At 49.3% G+C, this 25,387-nt stretch overlaps 2 protein-coding genes across 6 annotated transcripts in view; one reads left to right on the top strand and one right to left on the bottom strand.

The window, feature by feature from the left end:
• The window catches only part of Ssbp3 (single stranded DNA binding protein 3), a 156,762-nt gene extending 154,853 nt beyond the window's left edge, over positions 1 to 1,909 (top strand). For all 5 annotated transcript variants that reach the window (XM_069987116.1, XM_069987115.1, XM_069987119.1 and 2 more), the window contains one exon: positions 137 to 1,909. In XM_069987116.1, the coding sequence (XP_069843217.1) occupies positions 137 to 166 (30 nt within the window). In that variant the 3' untranslated portion in view covers positions 167 to 1,909. The remainder of the gene's footprint in view (positions 1 to 136) is intronic.
• Positions 1,910 to 9,580: 7,671 nt separating this feature from the next.
• Mrpl37 (mitochondrial ribosomal protein L37) lies at positions 9,581 to 24,785 on the bottom strand. Its single transcript, XM_069987114.1, has 7 exons — positions 24,387 to 24,785; positions 20,276 to 20,459; positions 20,033 to 20,148; positions 17,055 to 17,240; positions 15,102 to 15,259; positions 11,476 to 11,679; positions 9,581 to 9,790 (listed from the first exon to the last, which is right to left on the bottom strand). Exons 1-7 carry the CDS (start codon positions 24,730 to 24,732, stop codon positions 9,713 to 9,715), a joined length of 1,272 nt encoding a protein of 423 aa, XP_069843215.1. The 5' UTR covers positions 24,733 to 24,785; the 3' UTR covers positions 9,581 to 9,712.
• Positions 24,786 to 25,387: the final 602 nt, after the last annotated feature.

The following is a 25,387-nucleotide window of genomic DNA, read 5'->3' as shown; positions in this document are numbered from 1 at the left end:
GGCTGGTCCTAGTAGTGGCCTTTAGTCCTCGCTTCCTAGCCCTCATCTTGGCCCTGTCCAGCTGTCACTGAACCTTAAAAACTTTATCAGGCCCCTTGGGAACTCACGCCCTTCTCTCCTCTCATTCTTCCCTCAGTATTCTCCAAGCATGACGATGAGTGTGTGACCCCCCTGTCCGAGACGCTGAGAGCCGGCATTGTAGGCGGAAGATGCCAGAAATTATGCAAGAAGTGAGGTGTCGTTACCAGGAGCTGGGGGAGGGCATCTCCCATCCCCTCTCCATCCCCCTCCACTCCCTCCTACCTTTCCAATTTTAGTTTCATGCAATAAAAAGGCTGAACTTTTTATTTCATAAAACATGAAGGACAGAACTCAAAAGCAAAAATGTATTTCAAGTCAGTGACCAGAAAAATCCCACCCCTTGCCCTTTCTTGAAAAGGGCCTTTTCTGTAATGACATTTTTTGTTTTTTGAGGGTTTTTTTTTTTTTTTTTTGTCTTGGGTTTTATCATTGCTGGGATTTTGTTGTTGTTTTCAAGGGGAAAGGGTTTGGGACAGTAATTTTTAAACACGGAAGCTTCTAGCAAGCCCTCCACCCCAATCAACCTCTGTTTTCTTCTTTAAAAAAAAGGAAAAGGAAAAGGGCAAAAAAAAAAAAAAAAAAAAAAAAAGAGAAAGAAAGAAAGAAGGAAAAGGAAAAAACCCCGCAAGCAAGCCCTGCTGTCTTATCTGTCCGTCCCCAGGCCCTTCCACCTTGAACCTAGTGCAGGTGTGAGATGTCACACTGTTCGTAGCCATCTCAAAACAATAAACTGGACAGCTCGCAATCAGTGGTTTCTTTTACAAAGCTGCTTTGGGAAAGGAAGGAAAGGAAATCACCCTTTTCCAGCTGGTGTTTTGGCCTGGTTAGTGACAGCAGCGCACCTGGACGCCCAGCCCACCCCCATCACATGGGCCAGACCACCCGCCCTGCCACGCGCAGCCGAGACCACCGCCGGACCGGCGCATGCACTGTGTTCCCAGGACTGCTTCCTCTCCCGGACTTCTGTCCGCCCAGCCTCCCTGCCTCCACAGCCCCTCCTCAGCCCCCACCAGCTTCACTGGATGACTGTGACCTGGCCATGGAAACTGTGACCTCCACGTTCTGGTCCCGGGCTTCTCACACTGTCACTCCCGTGCGCAAGGGCAGGGTGGGCTGGAGTTTGGTTTTTTTTTTTATTCTCTCTTTGTTTGCCCTTTTTCAAAGACAAGAAACTGAGCAGAATTGCTCTGTATATGCTTGGAACTGGATGGAAAGACTTTGGCATAGCTGTGGGGGTGGGGGAGCACCAGCAACCAAACAGACATGCTGTTTCCAGTCCTATTTTTCTGTTTTGTTTTGTTTTTCAAAAGCCGACAAACCCAATGGTGGAGCCTGTCCCCTCCCGGGAGGGGGAGACTGGCAGCCTCCCTCACCTCACCCCTGCGGGAACCTGCGTGTCTTGCCCTGGAAGACACGGAATTCTTTGTACATTTACACTCCCCCCTCCTTACCCCCCCTCACCCCTCCCTCGTAGCTGGTCTTTGTTTTCTTACCTCCCCTTTCTGACCCATGTATATCATATTATGTGAGATACCATCTGCCTGAAAAAAAGACCTTGTGCGGATTATTGGGAACATTGTAGCTGTTTCTGTGTTTTTTCTTACCTTGTAGTCTGGTTCTGAATTATGAGAGGAAAAAAAAAAGTAATTATGATACATTGTAGTTTGTGTACGATATATGTTGATAACGTTTTATTAAAGGGACATCTTTTTTCCGCAGCCCTTCCTGACATGTTTGGGGGACATGGGTTGGAGTTGATTATGCTGATTGTAAAGTATATGGCAACTCGTGAAGTATAGATTCTGTGCCTGGCTCAGGCCTGCTGACATTTTGCCTTCTTTTCCTGGGCATGTCTGTGCTGTGTTTTGTGGAAAGCTGCCCCAGTGGCCCCTGGGGATGTGGGTTGGGAGGGTCCCCCCAATCTCCCTCAAAATATTGGGAGCCTGCTAACAGTTCCAGTTTCTTGTCCTGAAAACACGCTTATTTTGCTGGAACATCTTTGTTTCTGGAAATAGGAAAAGGTCCCAGGAGCTCGCTGTTTTGTAAGGCTCAGATGGCCAGGCTGGTCCTGTGGGTCGCCACCACTTCCTCAGATAGGAATTTTGCCAAGGCCTTTCCCTGAAGTGCCTGGTGTGTTAGCGACTGTGGGGTGATACACCAGGCTACTGTTTTCTTTTGTTGGTACTGGGGTTTGAACTCACTCAGAGCCTCATGCTTGCTAGGCAGGTGTTCTACCACTGGAGCCATACCCCAGCCCTTTGTGCTTTAGTTATTTTTCAGATTAGGTCTTACATTTTTGTGCAGGCTGGTCTGAGTCAGTATCCTCCTACTTGAGGTTCCCAAGTGGCTGTGACAGCTGTATACAACTGTGTCCAACCTTTTTTTAGAAAGGATCTCAACTATTTTGTTTAGGCTGGCCACCTACTCCTCCACGACACTACCCACAAGAAACTGGGATTTCAGGCATGAACTACCATGCCCAGGCACTCTAGAAGGATTTTGGTGGTGGTGGTCATAGGGCTTGAACGCTGATCCTGGGCACTCTGATTTTCTGGTGGTTAATTGGAGGTAAGAGTCTCACGGACTTTCCTGCCCAAGCTGGCTTTGAACCGCAATCCTCAGATCTCAGCCTCCTGAATAGCTAGGATTACAGGCGTGAACCACCAGTCCCCTGCTACCCTGGAAGGATTTTAAGAGTAGCACAGACCTAAAGTTTAGAGAGATCAACAGGTGAGGCTGTCAGGATGTGGGTAAACTGTTCCCAGCTGTCATGTGGGCAGGAAATGCTGAGGGCAGGGATAAGAAGAGAGGCAGAAGACAGGGTGGGACTGACTTGATAGTGTTTGGGGAGCAGAGCTGGCACCCCCGAGCGTCTCATTTAAAGCCTAGGCAGAGCCCAAGCAAGGTGAGAATTGAGTTTCTAAGGATCGTGGGAACAGACTGCGCAACGCCATGTTAAAATCTTGCCTTTGTCTCTAGTTGCAGTGTGGCAAGGTTTGTTTGTACCTCTGTCCCTGGGTTTCCTCATCTGTGAAATGGGGATAATGATTTACCTACCTCGTAGGATGTGAAATATCCTTGCTGGACAGATGAGGGGACTTAGGCTGTGACTGGCCCTCACTGGCACCTCCTCAGAACTGCCTGCTCAGTGATGGGGTTCCCCAGAGGAACTGAGAGCAGACAAGGACTGTGGACAAGTGCTGGGAAAGAGGAAGAGCTAGATCACTGAGAGGCCCCATGAGCACTCTTTCCTGCCACCCTACTGCTGCAGCTCCCAGGCAGTGCCTGTCATTCCTGCACAACCCCATGGCCCTGGTGAAGGTTCATTCAGGCTGGCCCACCCAACCTTGAGGAAAAGACTGATTCTTCCTGCCGTATCATCACTGCACCTCCCAGGCCTGGCCAAGAGATAAGGACCAGGCTGGAGCTCTACTTTGTGCTGGTGCCCAGCATCCTGAAGGAAAGGCAGAGTCCTTCCACAGAGGAAGGCTTTACTAGCTCATCCCAGAAGCAGACAGGAGTAGTACAGGAGTCAGACCCAGGGTAACCACTGCTGCATGTGAGCATACATGTGAGTGTGTGTGCCAGTACTGGGGCTTAAACTCAAGACCTTATACTCTCATTTGGCTTTTTTACTCACGGCTGCCCAAGCTGGCTTTAAACCATGATCCTCAGATCTCAGCCTCCTCAGTGGCTATGATTATGGGTATGAGCAACCAGCACCTGGCCCACTCCTTTCCTGTTAGTCCACACTGTCCATAAGACACCTGGCTAGGAGCCCACAAGAGGGGAAAGGCTGGCCTTGCTGAATACCTGGTTTCTCTTGGCTCCCTGAAATCAGCATCTACACACACGCATGTGCACATGCACACCTGGGAAATAGAACCTGGACTTCAATGACCTGTGGAGACTCCTCTGTCCATGAATACAGGGGGAATGGGTGCTTCAAGATTCATAGACCTGGCTGGGAAGGTGGCTCAGTGGTAGAGTGCTTGCCTTGCATGCATGAGACCCTGGGTTCGATTCCTCAGCACCACATAAGCAAAAAAAAAAAATGGAAGTGGCATGTGGCTCAAGTGGTAGAGCCCTAATCTTGAGCTGAAGAGCCAAGGGACAGCACCCAGGCCCAGACTTCAGGCCATGACCGACAAAAAAAAGATTCATAGACCTCAGGAGCCTAACAATGGCTCTGGCCCTGACTCAAGTGGATCTGAGCCCACTGGCTTCCCCGGGGCTTAACTTTAGGGCTAGGCAGGGAAGGAATTAGGGCCTACTCAGGGAAAGGGCTGACCCAACTCTACCCCACTCTGGGATCACAGGGCTTAGCCTTGGGGCTTGAGGTTAGACACAAAGGACCAGATGTCGAGGGAGGATGGGACTGTGGAGCCCAGAATCTGCCGTCTAGACATTCGCCACCTCCTCAATTCTCGGCCTCCATCTCAGCCTTTCTAGGGCCCCAAAGATCTCCCTCTGAGCCTCTACAGACTTCCATCCGTTCACCATGTGTTTGTTGAGAAGACCTGGAAGGATGGTGCTGCACCTCCCTCCCCAGAGGTGGGGCTGGAATGGCTCAGGCAAATTAAATTGAGGTGGCATAAGACTGGCTGAAATCACCTGGGAAGTGGAGACCAGCCCAGCATAGGACCCTGGGGCTGTCAGTAATCAGAAACAGGAAGTGATTGAGAAACAGGAGGGACCAGCTGAGGCAGAGGAGAGAAGAGAGGAAGGAGGGAAGGAGGGCCTAGGAGGAGAGCAAAGGGTTCTAAGGCCAAGTACAGTGTGCCCTGAGCTGTGGGGGCCCTGAGTTAGGGGTGAGGGGCTGAGGCCAAGTTTACACTCATCAACCTCTACAGATATGGGCCATGGGCTGTCCTGCATTTTCTTGTTCCTCAGCACTTCACGCCCCAACTGTGTAGAACTCTAGAGGGCTTTTTGGCCTAGGACATTGGTTCTGCCCTGCTCTGGCTGGGCCTCTCCTAGTTCCTTATGGAACCCAGATCAATTGGTTCCTCCATCAGGAGGCTCCTAGGCTGGGGCAGCTGCCTGGGTCCCCAGGGCTCCTGTGCTCTGTGGTTCTATACCTGCCCCCTTTAACAAGGAGCTATGTCATCCTCATCCCCATGCACCCAGCTCAGAGCCTAGATCCCATGGGTGCCCAGTGAGTGTTCCTGGAGCAACTGGAGGATAATGAGTAGCTGTCCCTAGAATGTGCTTAGGACACCTGTCCCCATCGCATGCTGTCACCTGAGGCAGGTGCTTAGGCAAGGGGTCTAAAGGAACCTGGCTGCAGACTGGAGCTCCCGGGAACAGAGAGTATGACACCCTTATTCTATATCCCTAAATTCCCAGCACAATACCTGGCACACAGTAGGTACTTCTTTATTCTATTTGGTCAGTCATGGGACTTGAACCCAGGGCCCAAGCACTGTCCCTCAGCTCTTATTGCTCAAGTCTAGCACTCTACCACTTTGTGCCAAAGTGCCACTTCCGGTTTCTGGTTAATTGGAGATAAGCATTTCACAGACTTTCTTGTCGGAGCTGCCTGGAACTGTGAGATGGAGTGCCCAAGATCCATAGTGGGGAACCTCATATCTCAGTCCCGGGTCCTGCCCAGTTCTTGGGTTCCTTCACTGGCCTGTCTGAGGAGACCCATGGTTGTGGATATGTTGGGCTCAGGTGGAGGTCCTGCCCTGAGCAGCAGGTCCACTCCACTCCCTGGATGTGACTTTGGGTCTGAGGAAATGTGGCTTGAGATGTTCAGCCGTGGGACAAAGAATCTCAGCAACAACCAAGACTGTGTCCAGGATGGAAGGCACCAGCCTTGCTCTACCTGTCTCCAGCTGAAGCAGCAGGGCCCTGGCCCTGCTCTGTGATGTGGACTGGAGCAGGCAGCTGAGACAAATGGTGAACTGAGAAGTGAGACAGGATGAGAGGGAGAGCGGCAGACACTGAGCGAGCACCCAGGGCCCAGCCTTCCAACCCTTCAGGGGTGGGAGACTAGCTAGCAATGGGTCCCCAGAAGGCAGAGCTGGGACCTTGAATTGAAGTTGCAGTATAACACTCTTCCTGGCAGAGCTGCCAAGGAGTGAGTTCCCAGTATTGGGAGTGTGCAAACTAGTTGGGGCAAGAGAGTGGGCATGTTTTAACAGGTGTGTTGGTTTGGGATCCCAGGTCCGTGGCAGGGGAAGACAAACTTGCCCTTCTCAAGGGCAAGGCTAGAGTGAGAACTAGCTCACTTGGACCCTAAGAGGTCCCTCCTGACTTTGGGCTGGATCACCAACTATAAAAGTCAGTCCTGTGCTGGGTGTGGTAGTGCACACCTGTAATTCTAGCTACTCAAGAGGTGGAGGCAAGAGGATAACCAGACCCTATCTCAAAACAAAAATAAAAGGGCTGTGGGTAGGGCTCAAGTGGTAGAGTATTTGCATAGCCTGTGCAAGGCACTGGGTTCAGTTCCTGATACTTGAAAATAAAGTAAAATAGACGTCAGGCTTCCGTAACCTCTGACGTGGTGGAGCAGGGGCACAGGTCCCGATGGCTGTGCCCCATGACCATGACCATGACCATTTCAGAGCTCCCACAGTGTCCCCAGGTATTGTCCTGGCCTGCTCCCACCTTCCACTCTGGCCTCTATCCAAATGGCAGTCTCAGAGGCCCTTCTGGACTTGTCACCTAACGCAGCACCCCCTGGCCCTGGGAGGGAAGGGCTGACAACCTCACAGCAACTGCCAACTGGTCTATGGCTGCCTCCTCAAGGTTTCCCCCTCCCAAGTAGTGGTCGTGGTGGAGGTGGGCCCAGGCCCCACATCACTGCTCGCTGAATGGCCATCCTAATTTCCAAGTTCTCCACAGATCAGCTGAGGCCTCCAGCCCTCCCTCTAATTCTGCCTCCTGAATACTTCATGGGTGTCTCTAAGGGAACACCCCGATGAACAGTCAACCCCAACTCTTCCTTTGCATTTCTCCTATCACTGACATACCAGGTCTCCTCCACAACCCCTCTGGCTTCCCACAGAGGAATGCAAATGCTTCCAGAGCAGGGACTTGCTTTGTTTGCTACTCTGAATCTAGTCACTGCTCAGTGCTCCCTGAGTGCTCCTGAGTGAACCAGTGACTAGGAACTCATCATTCAGATCAAGGAGCTGGCATTAGGACTGCAGCACATGCCTACCTCTGAAGGTACCCGGTGTGTCAGCAGAGGGTTCCCACGCCAGAGGGACCTTCAGCAGTCACATGGGAAGGGCTAAGGTCACAGAGACGGAATATTCTCAATGAAGGGCCAGGATGAGTGACTTGGGTGACAGGCACACGGCAGAAGGCACCGAGGAGATGTCTGTGTGACCTGCCTGGTGCCTTCCCAGCCTTGGACCAGCAGCAAGCCAGCCTTGGGAGAAGACAGAGAACAGTCTAAAGTGAGCAACGCCCCCCCCCCGCCCTGAAAAAAAAAGCTCCCCAAACTTACCTCTCAGGGGTTTCTGAAAACTCCATATCCATCTAGACAAAATCTTTTAACCAAGAGCAACTTGACCGGAATCCTGGAGGGAAACGCTTTAGCCCCACTCACCAAAGAGGCTGGGGATCTGAGGCTGGCTGCATGCAGAAGGCTCTTGGGAATGCTCCCCCACCCCCACCCCATCCCCAGCCACCAAACTCCTAATTCCCTTGTCCGTGAAGTCTGCTGGAAACAAACTGAGCCAGGCACTTACATAGATGACACTATGAGAAATGTATTCACATCCAAGTTCACAATAGGGGTGTCATCTTGGTTCCAAGTCTACTGCTTAAGAGGTCCCTTTGTGGCTTTCCATTGCCAGTGTTTCTCCTGCTTCCTTCTCCCCGACTCAGACTGCCTGTGGGAAACTGCCCACAGGTTCTAAAACCAGACTTCACACCACCCCATAAGGAATGCAGGGTGGTAGGGATGAGGCGGTGACACTGGGGACTTGGGGAGGGGAGTGTATCTGTGGAGGGGGGAGTTGTCACCACATAGAAACTTTGGTCTTGGGCATGCTCGATGCACTGGCCACCCCTGGCCTCAGTATATGCATCAGCTGCCCTGTACATGGAACGTCATAGGCTCCAAGCTGCCAGAGAGGGCTGTGCTATCTGGAGCCAGAGGGAGTGCAGGCTGCCTGCCACCCTGCCACCCTGGCCCATCCAAGGCAGACCTCATCCATTAGCTCACATGCTGCCTGTGTGTACTGAGCCTTGCTCAGCTCACCCTCTCACTCCCCATGCAACCAGTTCCCAGGAGATTCATTCCCTTAAGATTACACAGTAGCTTCCAGCTGGATGCCTCCCTGGGGCCCTGCCAGCCCAGTCTGCACTCCCACCAGTGTTCTTTAAAAAAAAAAAAAAATCCCTTAGACTCAGCAATCACACTGTCTGGAATTTACCCCATGGCTACACTCAACAAGAACAAGAGCAGACCATGATGCATAGATAGATACGGGTGTGCATGGCAGCCTTCTTCCTAACAATAACAACTGGAAACAACCTAGCATCTGTCAGCAGACACTAATGTGGCTGCTTGAAGAGGGAAAGCCAATGTGCCAGGATGACACTGGGCCTAGTCCACAACTGCAGCTTGTTACACATATATCCTGACTGGAGACGCCCCGCATCAGGGTAGAACAACTCTGGCCCCAGGGCCTTGTGGGCATGGCTGAAGCCTCAGGTTTGGCCATGGGTGTGACACCTTGAGTTCAGTCCCTCCCGCATAAACTGCTACCTGTGACGCCACAGGTGCTGAGCCTGAAGCACTTCTTCTTAGGCACATACATATCTCCAGAATGTCCTAGGGAGGCTGACCCAAAACACTCGACTACAGACAACGGAGGACATTCTTTCTATTATCTGTTTGCTCATTTTAGGCATAGAGCAGTGCCTGTTTACTTGAAGCAGAGATGCCATTTACTGTACCGTTGGTTAAACTGTAGGGGTTGTATGACAACTAAGCAAGATGTTTGGTACAAGGTGCCTGGCAATCGTGACACCATGGTAAGAATTGTTATTCGGACAAATGAAACCCAGCTAATCCGGGCAACTAGAGAAAGCTACAAATATTCTCTTCAGATTCTCTGCCTGATTTAAGCAGTTCTGCAAGAACTTGGTGCCTTTTACCGCATCTGTCACGAGGCAGGCACACCGGAACGGCCTAGAATCGCCGAAAGACTGAAGTGGCCAAGTGTGGTAGTATATACCTAGAATCTTTGGGAAGCTGGAGACAGCCAGTCCGGACTGCATAGTGGTTTCCAGGCAGCTAGGATACATTGCAAGACCATCTCAAAAAAAGAAAAAGCAGAGGCGAGCATGTTAACAGCAAGTGCTAGATGAAGCAACTGAAACCTTGCCCCTCCCATGGGTCTGGGGCAGCGCTGGGCTTGTACTGAAGCAGGCCAGGTTCCCAGGCCTGCACTTGTCTCGGGGGCAAGAAGGCCACATGGTATGGCCCTCATGAGACGTCCCCCTAGACAGCACCCTCACACCCACACAGGTCGAGGAGAACAAAGGACTCTTTATTGCCATCAAAATCACCAGGCTGAGCAAGTGTGGAGTGCCTCCATGACCCCGGCACCTCCTGGCTAGGACACAGGCTTCTTCAGAGGGCCACGGGCAGAACATTCTTGACTCACAAGGCGCCATGCAGATACAGAGCTAAAAACTTCCTGAATGTCTCTGGCTGGAAACCAATTGGCCCAACAGGTTCCTGGAAAGAACACAGCCCATTAGGATCCTGCGACTGGGTTTTAATGGCAGCAATTAAAGCAGAGGTCAGTCTTATGTGGATCGTCAGTGTGGATCCTCACTGCTTTTCCCCCCATCACCTCTCTCAGGGGCCAAGGACCCTGAGAGATGGCCCTGAAGAGACAGACGCCTGAGGGGCTGCAGTTAGAGCAGGAAGCACTCCTGGCCCCGATCAGTCAAATCATCTGCTGACACTGCCCGGCTCCCTAATTCCTCTCACTTCAACCGCCAGGAACAAAAGGCCGGCTGCCCTCTTTAATCCCGGGACAATAATCCCTCACCCATTCAACACTCGTTTATCAGGCTCTGGCTCTTGCTGTCCTGGGCCTCTGCTCTGTGCGAGAGACCCAGAAGCACCATGATCTGGTTTCTATCCCCAAGGAGCTTTCAGTCAGGTGTACAAGGAGTGATAATAAAAGGTGACAGACCTCGCTGTGGGAGTAAAAAAGGTGCTGCAAGAAGGGAAATGATTAACTCACACACACAAGGGTAGGCGGAATGGACTAGAAAAAGAAAAGGAAGGCAGCGCTGGAGAGGGCAGTGTTTGCGATGGCACAGGGGGATACCGTGGAGGCGAAAAGGGTGGGGGAGGCTGGAGCCTAGGCCCACTGTGGTGAAGGGAGGGGATGGACAGGTGGGAACTGGAGCTGGAGAAGTGGAAGCCATCTAAGCAAACCCAGCTTGAGCTCAGCACTGAGCGCAGATTCTAGAAGAAGAGGTTATAGAGAGGGGACCTTAAAAAACAAGGGGAGAAGGGAGAATGGGGGGAGGGAAAGTGGGAGGAAAGGAGGTAGGGGGCAACAATGTTCGACAAGAAATGTACTCATTACCTTACTTATGTAACTGTAACTGTTCTGCACATCACTCTTAAAATTTAAAAAAAAAATTCAATGGGATGAGGCTAAGGAGAGACAGGAGGTGGCAGGTGAGACTGCATGGGTCACAGGGGTCTAGAGCCTTGGCTTGGAAGGTGTTTCCAAAGAGAAACAAGAGCTGACACTCAGCAAGTCTGGACTCAGGTCTGTGTGGGACACAGCTGGTCACAGACCCAGCAGCACCCCTGTTCTGGCCTGCTTTCCTCCGAGTGCAAGATGGCTGCCTGGTGTTCTAGAAGAGAATGCTTCAGGCACCATTGCTGTTCTGAAGACAGCCACACAGATGGTCCACTGAGCCACAGAGATTATGCTAGGGGAAGGACGGATCTGGGGGTGAAACGAGTGTGTTGTTTCCAGGCCCGGCCCTGGTGGAGCGCTGAGCTCGGCTGCACAGGTGTGCACAGGTGGTCACCACACTGTGATGGCAGCAGCATCTCTGGGGCCCATGGAGGCACTGGAATGAGGCAGTGCAGGGACCAGCGGTGCTGAGGAACTTACTAAACCTGGAAAGACAAGGAACAGAAATGGTAAAGAGCAGGGGCAGTGGTGACAGCAGGAACCTGCAGGATGCTAGAAGGAGCCGGACATGACGGCTGACAGGCAGGCAGGGGAAGCTGGAGCTGAAGGGGAGGGCGAGGAGATGCCCGGGGCGAGCAGCCCTAGGGCTGCGGCCCTCCTCCAGGACCAGCCTCAGCGCTCCCACGCTGGCCCTCGCGGGGTGGGTCAAGGTGCTGTTCTAACCACCCAGCTGGATGGAGATGGCTGGACTTACCACCACCACCTTCTTTTTGATCACTGGGCGACACCAGAAGTGCTGGTAGAGAAGCTGGTCTGAGTCTATCCATACCAAATTCTTGACGCCCTCATCAGAGTCCAGATCTGTGGTATTCAACTGCAACACCAGGAACTGGAAGACACGTCCGTCTGTGCCCACGCCTTGCACAACGACGGGCTGCTCCAAGACCCGGGGGGTGTTCTGAGTGGAAAAGGGGACCAGTAAATGAATCGTAAACTGTGGGGTGCAACAAACAGCACAGAGCAGGCAACATTCAGTTTTACCCTTACAATCTACCCGCTCCCAGGTAACAACTCCACCTTCGGTCAGTTAGGATAGAATGAAGGGTTGGCATACTGCCAGGCCAGGTCTTCCCTCACCCAGCCTGGCTCAAGGCCCCAGGGGGCCGGCTCTTCAACTTGAACACTGAGAGGTAATTACTGGGTGAGCTGAGGAGTGCAGGCACTGAGCTGGGAGGTTAAAGATGGAAATCCTTCAAACTCGCTCATTATCTGATGGGGGCAACAGGGACATCAGCTATCAAATGCTAACCTGGAGGTTAATGAATAGACACAATGTCATTCAGCCAGCTCTCGCTCTATCTGACAGATGAGGAAAGACACCCAGTTAGGTGAACTGATGAGTTTGAAGTCACAAATATGTGTGGCCCCAAAACCAGTGTCCCTGGCAGACAGCACATTATCCACTTCCACCCTGCGGCTGAGGGCCTGGCATGGCTGTAACTTCCTACACGTGTACACCGATGACAGCCATCTAGGCTTCATGCTCTCATGCAACTCAAAATGGGCCTCATTCCTATACGTTCCGTTCCAGCTGTGTCACACAGGATCTCAGCAGTCAGCATAGTGGTTAATGCTCTTTCACTTAAGTGTCATTTTGTAAGGATAATGACACTAAAACCACTTACTCAAGGCCTCTTAGGTGCCAGGTGCCTCAACTGTTTTCCATAAGCTAACCTCTACAATCAAATCTAAACATCTATTTCTATCTAAAAGACAAAGAACCAGGTTTGGAGAGGTGATACAATTTCCTCAAAGTCACCAATGAGGTATGAACCAGGCTCAACCCCCAGGCTATTAAGTCACTTAAAACCCTATCACACTGGCTTACACCTGGTGTCCCAGGATACCTATTGGTAGGAACTCTCTTGTTTGCACAGCACCCCATTGGATGATAAATCACAAGGTCAGTCTCCAGTGACTTCCCACAAATCCAGTTTGGTAACTGCTACTTGTTAGACAAAGAGCTAGCAAGCAGGCCACACGAAGCAGGGTGTCCCCGATGCAAAAGTACTGCAGCCTCACTCCCCAAGGATGATCTGACATTAGAACTAGCTAATGGCAGACCTCAGTGTAGGCCACACTGGGGCTGTTGGCCTTAGAAATACCTGTTCTTAGCTGCATGAGAAATAAATAAAGAGAAAAGCACCTGTAAGTATTAGCCGAGAATTCTGTATTGACTCTTATCTCTCTCTACAGATCAATAAAACTGCAGGTAGTACATAAATTTCTCAGCAATTTTACCTTTTACATGGAGGCTCTTCCCATAATTGCTCAACTTCACATCTCCAGGAATAATTTGTACCTGGAGGGGCTGGAGGAGGCCTCTCTCCTACCCAACTGGGTGGCAATTAGTGGCAGCCTTACTACTCAGGCTCTTCCAGCACAGCTGGCACAGGCTACAGTGAGCCTGCAGACCTGGGACACGGCATGTCCCTGGGACATGGCATGTGGCTGCTTCCTTCCTGTGCCCAAGCTAAAAGGCGCACATCCTTTAAAGCTGAGGGATCCAGGATTCAGTCCTTGCTCCTGCTCATCAGCAGTGGGAACCTGAGTGAGTTTCCCAACCTTCCAGAGCCTTCAAGAAGTCTACCATGAGGGAATGGGAATAAAGCCAATCTACTGAGGATTGGAAAGATACAAGGAGGTCATATAAAGATGTGACAGCTAGAAGCTGGGCACACAGTGGCTCACTCTATAATCCTAGCTACTCTGGAGGCTGAGATCTGAGGATCTCCCTCCCTCCCAACAGGAAAGTCCATGAAACTCTTATTTCCAATAAACTATTCAGAAAAAAAACAGAAGTGGCACTGTGGCTCAAGTGGTAGAGCACTAGCCTGGAGCAAAAGAAGCTCAGGAACAGCTCCTGGGCCCTGAGTTCAAGCTTCAGGACTGGCAAAAAAAAAAAAAAAAAGACAGTGACAACTGCTAATCTGTTCTTTGTTGTTGTCCTCACTGCATTTGCCATGCTAGAAATAGAACTTACACATGCTAAGCCACACCCCCAACCCACCTGCCAACCTCTTGGCTGTATTAGCATGGTCAGGTAGCTCAGCCACCCCTGTAAAGTAGAGCTAACAGTGTCTCTAACATAGGATTACTACAAGGAGTAAATCATGCAGTGGTCTTCAAATTTCAGTGCAGGGCTTTTTTTTTTTTTTTTTGTCAGTCATGGGGCTTGAACTCAGGACCTAGGCACTATCCCTGAGCTTTTTCACTTAAGGCTAATGTTCTGAGCCATAGCTCCACTTCCAGCTTTCTGGTGGTTAATTGGAGAGAAGAGTCTCACAGACTTGCCTGTCCAGGTTGGCTTGGAACTGCAATGCACAGATCTCAGCCTTCTGAGTAGCTAGGATTATAATAGGCATGAAGCACCAGCATCTAGCTAATGCAGGGTTTTTAACCTTGCGCTTATACCAGCATCACCCAGAGGCTTGGCCATGCTGACTGGTGGGCCCCAACCCCAGAGCTTGTGATTCAGAAGTCTGGGAAGTGCATTTCCCACAGTTTCTAGGACTTGTTTTAGGACCCACTGCTAACAAGAGCCGTAACAAATGCCTAGGATGTAGCAGGTGCTCAATAAGGCAGGGTCCATTCAACTCCCTACCTAAGTAGCTAACCACAATTCCATAGCCCCGCCAGAACCTAGCCAGTTAGGATGAGAAATGGCGGTTAGAATTTCCCCATTCCTCCTGGAGGGCCTTAGGGTCTAGCCAAGACCTAGGAGTCCAATAGTATCTCAGAACCATCAAGGCCAGGGATCTGATGTACCAGGTTTGCTTAGGACTCCCATATAACCCTCTTGGCCTTTGTTCTAGAGCCAGACTTTCTGCCCATCTTGGGACACCTCTTTATGACAACTTAAGTCCTCGGATCAAGGTACTACCAGCAAGTGGCTTATTTGTTTCCTACAACCCATTCTAGTTGTTGGCAGCTATGAGCCACCTGCATAGCCTTACTTTCTTCTGCCTCCTCATGGTGCCCTGTGCTCTAGTTCTCATCCTACACAGCAGAGAGATGTGTGCAGCCTGGACAACAGAATGCTCTGGAGTGGGGTACATCTTGTTCCAGTCCCTTCTCCCTCACTCATTGCTATGAAGCACAGATCAAGCTGATTAGTTCCTGGAGATGCTGCAGATTAAAAGATGGGACTCCAATGACACCTGGTGGGCTACTGCACAAAGTCATGCCCCAGAGAAGGTCCACTATTACCTCAGGGTAAGTAAAGCTGCTTCTTCTTAGGATTCCTCAATAAAACATGAGTCCCTACCCCTCAAAGCCTTCTTCCTCCAAGCAACTCCATTGTCTTCCCCATATACATACCCCATAGAGAAGCCGAGCCTGAGCCAGGGCATTGCCAAAAGCAAACAGGATCATCTTGGCCCGAAGCTGATCGGGTTGAAAGCGGTATGTCCGTGTGTTGGCTCTGTCCAGGAAATACAGAGTATGTGGATGAGGGTAAGGATAGCCTTCCCGGAATCCTGCAAGATTCATGTGGAGAAGAGACAGATTCACCAGCCTGGCAAAGAGCCTCAGGAGTAGCCCCCTCACCTGGGCTCAGGGCAGGAACTTCACTCTTAGAAAAGGTACCTGCTATCCTTCTAGCTCAGGTGGGGACCACAACTCCCTGGCTACACCTAGCCTGCCGCCTGTTGACTGCTTTGAGAAATGTTTCTACTGGGCAGAGTCACACTCATTAACAAATATATGGGGCAGCTGAGACCAAGACCACATGTGGCCTACAAAACCAACAATGTTTACTACTTCCCTTTTCACATGAAACGCCTGACAAGCTGTGCTAGGGCTGCTTGCATGCCTGTTCTAACTCCACTCTTTGCCTCTCACTCAAGTGCATAGATGACTACACTGTCACTACCAAGGGGACTTAGAGCTACGCAGGAAGAAGTTTCTAAGGATTCATGACTGAGGCAAAGGAGAGATAACCTTCGATCCACTGTGAGATAGGCAAGTCATTTGTTCCTAATATTAAAATTCTGAATTCTACAAATGATACGCTTTCTTCTTATTACCACAGCTTTAAGATTGTCCCTTTCCTAATTACTGTCATCTGCATTGGAACGTCTATGCAAGAACCACCTATCACAGGTGGGCAAGCATTTCCTGTGAAGAGTCAAATAGTACACATGGTAGTTCTGCATGCTGTAGATCTCTAGGATAAGTGACTAGATGAAGAGCAGAAGGGAGAAAGAGCTAGGAGCTTGGACTCTAAAAGCATAGCACTGGTTAAGAGACATGGCTTTCCTGCATGCCTTGGTCCTTCGGCACATACTTCAGTACCAAGCTCAAGCAGAGGGAGCCACTGCCTGTAGGAAGTTCACAACCTAGAGGGGCGACAGGAAAACCCGTCATATACAGATACAGGACCATGTCCAGATCTGAGGAGATTTGGGGACTAGGAGGAGATTCCTGAAGAGACTGAGTGATTTCAACATTTCTGGGAGAAAGTGATTCCAGTGACAAGTTGTGACAGATGAAGAGTTAGCTGCAGACAAAAAGGGCAATGAGCTCAGGCAGAGGGAGGAGGGTGAAACCAGTTGTGAGAAGAGGAATAGAGAGTAAGGTACAGCTGGAATAAAGGAGTAGGAGGAAGAGCAAAAATGAGGCTGGAGACCAGGGGTGGGGATAGGCAGAAAGGCCTTCATGCAGTGAAGCAAAGAGAACTTGCTTTGCTGAGAGGCAGTGGTAGTGGCATGGGAAGAAGTGGGATTAAATTGGGGCCTAGAGGGGCTCCTCTATTAGTGCTGGATAGTTTTTTTTTTGGGGGGGGAGGGTGTCATGTTGTCCAATCAGGAGGCTAGGACAGTGGGACAAGTAGGGACAGGAAGGACTGACCTAGTCTGTCTTGGCTGACAGACTGGACGATGGTGGCTTACGGGTAGAGTTTGGATAGAGTCCCATTCAAGGCCATAGAGAAAGGTAAAAAGACATTGGCTAGAGTCTATAGTGCAACCAGAAAGAGGTGCCTTTCACACAACCCAGGAAAAGCCCTCAAGCCACCCATAGAATTCTGACATCAGAATTGTTTCTCAGGAGTAAAGTGTGAAATCAACTTTTGAGCAAAATCCCTTAACGCTGCAGTTTTTTGGCCCATAAAATGGGAGTCTCAGTACCTGTCATACAGGCTGCTACCTGGGTCCTAGAAGATAACGCACAAGAGGTTTCTAACACTGGTAGGTATTTTGTATAGCCTTTTCCTTCAAAAGGTCCCAAGTCCTTCACCTCCCTACTGCCTAAACCAAAGGCATTGCTCCTTACCTGTGTCTTCTTTCACATCATAAACATTGCATTCCTGAAGATCAATAATGGGAGATATGGGATAGAAGGTCTCAAGAACATGGCTCTTGGTAGCTTCAACCTCCTCTCTGGGGGCAATTGGGGGCAGAGGGTCCTTGGTGCTCAGTCGGGTACCACTAGTACCACGGATCTGAAGGAGAACAGATTCTAAAGGGAGGAAAGATGATCAGTCCAATCTGTCTAAAGGCTTTTCTTCCTTCCTTCCTTTCTTTCTTTCTCAGCAAAACTTGAAGCCTTTTAGTCCCTATGAGCTTCAAATCCATTATAGTTTTTCTAGGGGACCAGCCAAATCACACAACACAAAACCTGGCATTCGGATGTTAATCCTGGGATCTCTGCGAGGAAAACAAACCAGATCCAGGGTACTTTCTATTTATTTTTGGTAGTACTGGCATCTGAACTTGGGCCTCACACTTTCTAGGCAGGTGCTCCACTGCTGAGCCATGCTTTTAGCCCTAGTTATATTTTTAGCACTGGTTATTTTTATACAGGATTTCACTTCCTGCCTGGACTATGATTCTCTTATTTTACTTTCCACCATAGCTAGGATGACAGGCATGTGCCACTATACCCAGCTTCTTTCACTGGGATAGAATCTCTCAGACTTTTTCAGGCTGGCCTGAAACCATGATCCTCTTGATCTCATCCATCTACACAGCAAAGGTGATAGGCATCACCCACCAGTGTCCAGGTAATCACTCTTCTTGTATCCCATCTTGACAAACTCCACACCTGCTGGGTGTTTGGATGGCCCCATATAGATATTCCTGAGCACTAGCGCCAAGTCGGACTCCAGAGACAGTAAGAGTTACTCTCTATATTCAAGAATCTTGCCATGCAGCACGTATTCCAGCAAGAAGTGTAAACCATGTTTAGATACAGCCTGGGGGTCATAGCTGTCTCCAAGGCCTAGGGAAAGCCCAAAACTGAGAGCCCTAACCTCTCAAACTGAAAGTTTGGCAGTCAGAAAACCTTGTATGAATCCAATTATGCATGGAGATGTAGGTGTCTGAGGAAACCAACTTGCATCTCATTCTTCTCAACTAGTGTGCCACCATGAAAGTGTGTGGAAGTAATTCAGTGTTGCCCAAGGGAGACTACATTCCACCACTAGACATAATAAACCTGGTAGACTTGTTTGAGCATGGGCACCTGCATGGGCTCCATGGAGGCAAAACTCCTCAGCAGGTCAAATCACAGTGAAAAGAATAGATCAGGACCAGGTCCTGGTGGCTCATGCCTGTAATCCTAGTTACTCAGGAGGGCTGAGATCTGAGGATTGCGGTTCAAAGCTAACCCACGCAGAAAAGGCTGTGAGACTTTTTTTTTTTTTGGGGGGGGGGGGGGGTCCGGTAGTAGGGCATGAACTCTGGGCCTGGGCGCTGTCCCTCAGCATTTCAGCTCAAGGCTAGTGCTCTACCACTTGAGCCACAGCACCACTTCCAGCTTTTTTCTTTTTGCTTATGTGGTACTGAGGAATCAAACCCAGGGCCTGATGCATGCAAGGCAAGCGCTCTACCACTGAGCCACCTTCCCAGCCCTGTGATACTCTTATCTCCAATTAACCACCTAAAAATCAGAAGTGGAGCGGTGGCTCAAAGAGGTAGAGTATTAGCCTTGAGCAAAAAAGCTCAGGGACAAAGCCCAGGTTCTGAGTTCAAAGACTGACCAAAAAAAAAAAGAATCAATCAGGGCTGGTTTCCTTATAGGTCAATAGCAGTGCCACTCCATCAGTGTGGCCACCCTGACTGCAGATGTAAACACTGGATATTCAAGTGGCAAATAGATAAACTTTGACTGTTTGTTAAAATACATCATAAGTGTACTTCAAAATTAGTTTCCTAAAGCATTTCCTGTTCCTTCACATATACTCTGCAAGGAACATAAATGTGCCTGGACCTCTCTTAACCTTGGGTTTTAGATTCTCCCCACAGACCACTCTAGTGTGGTTTCTAATTCAATTCCCTCCACATCCCTCCTTCAGTGACAGCTCCAAATGGGGCAGTTTAATTAGAGGTAATACTTGACGAAGGGCCAACAAGTACTCTCCGTTAATGAGGCTTACTAATTTCCTTAGTGGTGCCATTACCTCTGCAAGGCTGACTTCTTGCCAGGAAGTGCGTATGCATAGGGACAAGCCAGGGAAACCTGACCAAACAGATGTCCTGAAGTCCCCAATTACTCCACAGCTGGGTTCCCTGCTCTAGGACTTCACTACTTAAAGCACCAGTGTCCTCTCCTCTGATACCCCTGACTGAAACACTCAGGAGTTGATATTGTTCACCTGCCCTTTCAATCATGTCTTCCTAGGGGCCATGACCTGTTAAATAGTTTGGACAAAAGGAACAAGACATGAGCCCTGCCATCAGGAGTGCAGTTTAGTGGAGCAGACAGAAGAGACACAGGTAAATGTGATATGGTATATTAAGTGTTATGATGACCCAAGGAACATAAAGAACACTGAGGAAAAGCATTTAAACCAGCCTGATTCACAAAAGAAGAGGCTTGAGTTTCATGCCAATGGCTCACACCTGTAATCCTAGCTACTCAGGAGGCTAAGATCTAAGGATCACTGCTCAAAGCCAATTATCTCCAGTTAACCAGCAAAAAGCCAAAAAGGTAAGCTCTGGCTTAAGTGGAAGAGCACTGGACTTGAGCACAAAAGCTCTGGGACAGCACCCAGGGCCTGAGTTCAAGCCCCAAGACTAATACGTACACACACGTATACACACAGAAAGAACGAAAGAATGAAAGAAAGAAAAGAAAGAAGGAAGGAAGGAAATGGTCAAAAAGAAAAGGACATGGCTAATGATACTGAGGACGGTCTGAGCCTACAAAACCAGGTCATAGAGGGAGGATATGTAAATGAACGGGGGGGGGTGTTAGTTGGACAGTAGGAAAATAAAAAACGCAGAACAAGGCTTTCTAGAATGACCAACCTCGATTCCAGCTGGTAGATAATGCATAGTTTTGGGCAAAGATCCGCTTGGCCAGAGAAGGGTATTTGAGAATCTGAGATTTACACAGCTGTATCAGGCTGTCCATGATGACTGGACTTGGAGACCAAAAAAAAAAAAAAAGAGAGAGAGAGAGAGAGAGAGAGAGACATTTAGAGATTTAAAGCAACAGGTTGACTTTAAAATCCACCAGTTAGAAATCATATTTACTATGAAGGAACTCACCAGTAGGTCGCTCTCTTGGGGATGTCCTCAGTGGAGTGCCAGAGACGAGCGTGAGAAATGATGTTCAAAACCCGCTCATCTTGGTTCTCAATGTGGTTCCTTGGATCATCAACAAGACTGAGCACTTTCTCAGGAAGACCTTCGATTAGCTTGGTCTTGGTAAGCCAGAGAGCCTGCTTCACACCTTTGGGACAATCAGCACAAAACAATGAAAAGAGAAGGTGGTTTGGAAAAAGATGCTCAAGCTACCAGGTAGCACTGTGGGGAAACAATGGGAATAACTTCTGGATCTTCATGAATAACTCAAGCAGCCCTGAGTTTGACCTAATTTTTTTACATCTTATTGAAGTTAATTCTGACAATCTATAATTAGCTACTTTTTTTTTTTGGCCAATCCTGGGGCTTGAACCCAGGGCCTGAGCACTGTCCCTAAGCTTCTTTAGCTTAAGGCTAGCACTCTACCACTTAAGCAATGGCGCTACTTCCAGCTTTTTCTGTTTTTGTGGTACCGAGGAATCGAACACAGGGATTCATGCATAGACAAGTACTCTACCACTAAGCCACATTCCCAGCCCAATTAGCTACTTTTTAACAGACTTGTATGAAGTAAATCTATGAAACATACTCCTGTATTTGTCTAGTCATACTAAACATGTTGTTTTACTCATGACACTGAGTGCTAAGACCTTCTGAACCTTTCTCTAATCCCAGAGGGTCAACCAACATTTTCTCAAAGGGTGAGACAGTAAACACTTTCAGTTTCTAGGCAATAATTAACATGTGTATGTGATTATATTCAAATAAAACTTCACTTACAAAAAAGGGGAGTTGGCCTAGTTAACTAACCCCAACTCTGTAACCTGTACACTGCCAGCAAGTCCAGAGCCAAATCTGCATCTCCTCTTTAGCAAACAGACTTCCCAGAGTGGACTTTTTTTTAAATTCACCTCATCTTATTTTTACTTTGTGCTGGATTCCTTCACTGATTTTTAATTTAATCTGGTTTCACTAGAAAATTTGTGTATATTTTTCAGAGTCAATTTAGAGTGACAAGAGTCCTTAAACATTAAACAGCTCTTACTATTCTCAGGGGGGATGGGCTGCTGCAGTGCCTGGCAAAACCTCCCCAGCTTCATTGTCCCACAATCTGGTTTCCCTACAGGAAGAACAGACACAGCCCTAGAAGCTAAATTCTGACTCATGTAAACATACTAATCCTCCTTTTCAGATGAAAGTTAGCACTATGTGTTTTTTGTTGTTTGTTTTTAGTGCCAGTTCTGGTGCTTGAGCTCAGAGCCTAGGTGCTGTCCTTGAGCTCTTTTGCTCAAAGTTACTACTCTACCACTTGAGCCACAGCTCAGCCTCTTGAGTAGCTAGGATTACAGATGTGAGCCACCAGCACCCAGCTAGCTGCACTATGTCCTTTGTAGTAATTATACCCACAAGTTGAAAGAAAGTTGTTGGCAGACACCTGCATTCCAGCTGGGAAAACATTACTGTGACTCCAGGACACATCATGTAAAAAGCTTTTAGGTGGTAAATTCCCTAGGACATGCCAAGTGCCACTAGAACACTTTGCAGGGACACCTCAGTCAATATCTCTAGTAGTAATAAACAAGGGCAATGAGATGTTTCACTTTAAAACTGATAAAGACATTACAATGGAAATACACGTTTCAAAACAATATCTGGATAGGGTGATACAACAGAAAGTCCAGAGGGACTGGGTTTCAGGCAAACTTGATTTCGGGCTAAAGAGTGCCACTGTTGCTTAAACTTGAAAATGTACAGAGAGCCGGGCGCTGGTGGCTCACGCCTGTAATCCTAGCTATTCAGGAGCCTGAGATCTAAGGATCTGGGTTCAAAGCCAGCCCATGCAGGAAAGTCTGTGAGACTCTTATCTCCAATAAACCACCAGAAAACCAGGAGTGGTGCTATGGCTCAAGTGGTAAGAGTGCTTGCCTTGAGCTGAAAAGCTGAGGGACAGTAGTACCCAAGCTTAGAGTTTAAGCCCCAGGACAGACAAAAAAAAAAAAAAAAAAAAAAGAAAAAAAGAAAATGGACAGAACTAACATGTTATCATTCACTAGTATATACAAGTAATATGTAATCATTAAAGCTGACATTTGTTGAATGCAAGTATCTATACTGTGCCAGAAGTTTAACCTACAAGTTAGATACCATTTTATGAAATGAAGGAGGAAATGTAAGATTAAGGATCACTGCTTCAGCTGGGCACTGGTGGCTCACGCTTGTAATCCTAGCTACTCAGGAGGCTGAGATCTGAGGATCTCGGTTCAAAGCCAGCCCAGGCAGGAGAGACTGTGAGACTCCTATCTCCAATAAACCACCAGAAAAACCCGAAGTGGCGCTGTAGCTCAAGTGGTAGAGCGCTCGCCTTGAGCTGAAGAGCTGAGGGACAGCACCCAGGCCCAGAGTTCAAGCCCCACGACCGACAAAAAAAAAAAAAAAAGGATTACTGCTTCAGGTCATACTACCTTGTAAGTGACAGAGCCTAGGAGGAGGGCCTCAGTCCGTCCACTCTAAAGTCCATAATCACACCATGATCTCAACTGGCACTCCTACCAATATATCTTGCAAGTTTTATTACACACTTTGCAAGACCTCTCTGTGAGTGACAGAATGTATGATATAGGATACCTTTTCAGTCTAGCCAAATGAGCATGATCTTAACTTCCAAAACATCATGCTTCTACTTGGGTGTTTCACTATCAGGGTCACTCAAAGATGCCCAGTCATGTAAGAACCTTCCTATGAAAGTGTTCAATGGCTAGTCAGCTTGCAGAAATAAGATGGTGCAGCTTAAGTGTATGACCAAATAACTCAAATTTTTATTTTTGTTTGTTTTTTCAAATTTAGGACTTATTTTCTGGCTTCGTTCCCAAACCCTGCCAGATCTACTTTTCTTTCCTAATCCCACCCTGGAAAACACTGTTCCCACTGACCTCAACCATTTTGCTATTAGAAGCTGTCCTTTTCCAATCTTGATTTGGGTAAGAATAGAAAGATTAAAGAATGGGGAAAGGAACTCTTTTTTTTCTTTTTTCTTTTTTGGTTGGTCATGGGGCTTGAACTAGGCTTGGGTGCTGTCCCTGCACTCTTCAGCTCAAGGCGAGCGCTCTACCGCTTGAGCCACTTGAGCCACAGCACCACTTCCAATTTTCTAGTGCTTTATTGGAGATAAGAGTCTCACGGACTTCTCTTGCCCGAGCTGGCTTTGAACTGCAATCCTCAGATCTCAGCCTCCTGAGTAGCTAGGATTACAGGTGTGAGCCACAGGCACCCGGCAGGAACTCTTTCTTTGGTCAGTTGTTGGGCTTGGACTGGGAGCCTGGGCACTGTCCCTGAGCTCTTTTGCTCAAGCCTAGTGGCCTACCTCTCTGAGACACAGTGCCACTCCCTCATCTTGGACTCTGAAAAATAATTCCTGATACTGCTCAAGACAGGAATCCTCTGCCTGCATGCCACTTCCCACCCTTCAGAGCATCCTCCTAGTTAGAATAACAGGCACAATCCACAGGGACCGGCCATTTGTTAAGAAGTTTTCATAAACTGATTCTTGCCTAAGCTTGCCTCAAACCAAGTTGTTTCATTACTCCCTCACATCATTTTTTTTTGGGGGGGGGAGGGGTGGTGATGGGGCCTGAATTCTGGGCCTGGGTGCTGTCCCTCAGCTCTTCAGCTCAAGGCTAGCGCTCTACCCTTGAGCCACAGTGCCACTTCCGGCTTTTTCTGTTTGTGTGGTGCTGAGGAATCGAACCCTGGGCCTCATGCATGGGAGGCAAGCACTCTACCACTGAGCCACCTTCGCAGCCACGCTCACATCATTTTTTTTTATTGTCAGGGTGATGTAGAGGGGTTAGAGGTCTATAAGTAAGGTAGTAAGAACATTTCTTGAAAAACCTGTTACCCTTCCCTCATTTTTAAAAATCTTTTTACATTCCACTCAATCCTATCTCGGAAGACAGAAGATATTCTTACAGCAGATGAAGAAATCAAGAACCATGGTTTCGAGGTCTGCCCAAAGCAGCGGGTCGGAGGCCACGCAGGGCACAGGGACAAGTTCCCTCCCACCGACCCTGGGCCTCACCCTCGAGGAGACGGCAGCGCTGGTGGAAGACGTAGCAAGGCTGATCCTTGTACAGTGGGTGCTCGTGAAAGGGGGGCGGGCGGTGGAACTTGGGGTGCTTCCAGCCGCGGTCCCAGGGCGGGAAGATCGGCCGCGCCAGCCCAGGCATGAAGTGCATCTTCCCCGCGTAAGTGATGGGCTCCAGTCCCGGGATCTCATACACGCGGTCCAGTGGAGGGGGACCGGGTTTCCGTGTGGAACGCACGCCCCACTCGTACGCCCCGCGTCTCGGGGCCCCGCAGCCCCCAAGACCAAGCCCCGCAGAGCCAGCTAGCGCCCGCTTAGCGGGCCCCACCGTCAACGCCATACTGACTCGGTCTCCCCAAGCCCTCCACTAGGAGGCCGCCATCTTCCCTCGCGCAGAGCCTGCCGGGAGCGAAAGGGGCTGGGCGCCAAGGTTCTTTAAGTGAGTGGCAGACCCTTTAACCAATAACACTCAGCCTGTCTTTCGCCTGCTCCGCCCTTCAGGACTTTCTCATTTTCTTATTGGTGAGATCTGATAAACACTCCCCGCCTCCAGAGGGGGGGGAGCCTCACGTAAGGACGTGAGGGGACTCCTGGAGTTTAGGTGAGTGGCGGAGGCAGGGACCGGGGAGGGACCGGGGAGCTCCCAAACCTCAAAGCTGAGCCTCGCTCATCTTTGTCAGCTTAAGCGCCGTAGGAGCTTGGAGGAGCTCTCAGCGTATCTTGCTGTAAACATAGGGATAGAAATACCTTAGCGGGTGTAGTTGTGCAGCTCCATGCTCTTAACTCAGGAAAAGTTTTCTTTCCACCCACATCTTACTACAGCGGAGCTTCCCGGCCTCCCCTCCGCCGGCCTGCGAGTGAGTGCGGCCCTGTCCACACCACCAGTCCCGCACTCCACTGCTGCTTCTGCAGATCTCTTCCCCAGAGCCTGCCTGCAGCGACTTTCTTCCTGTTCCTAAGGATTTCTCTTTTTCTCTTCCTGGAGGCCGGGCCTC

This window comes from Dipodomys merriami, unplaced genomic scaffold (assembly GCF_024711535.1).
Source record: "Dipodomys merriami isolate MVZ:Mamm:240054 unplaced genomic scaffold, mDipMer1.0.p SCAF_34, whole genome shotgun sequence".
Taxonomy (NCBI): Eukaryota; Metazoa; Chordata; class Mammalia; order Rodentia; family Heteromyidae; genus Dipodomys; species Dipodomys merriami.
The sequence above is the reverse complement of the archived record's forward strand: the minus strand, read 5'-3'. Positions and strand labels throughout refer to the sequence as shown.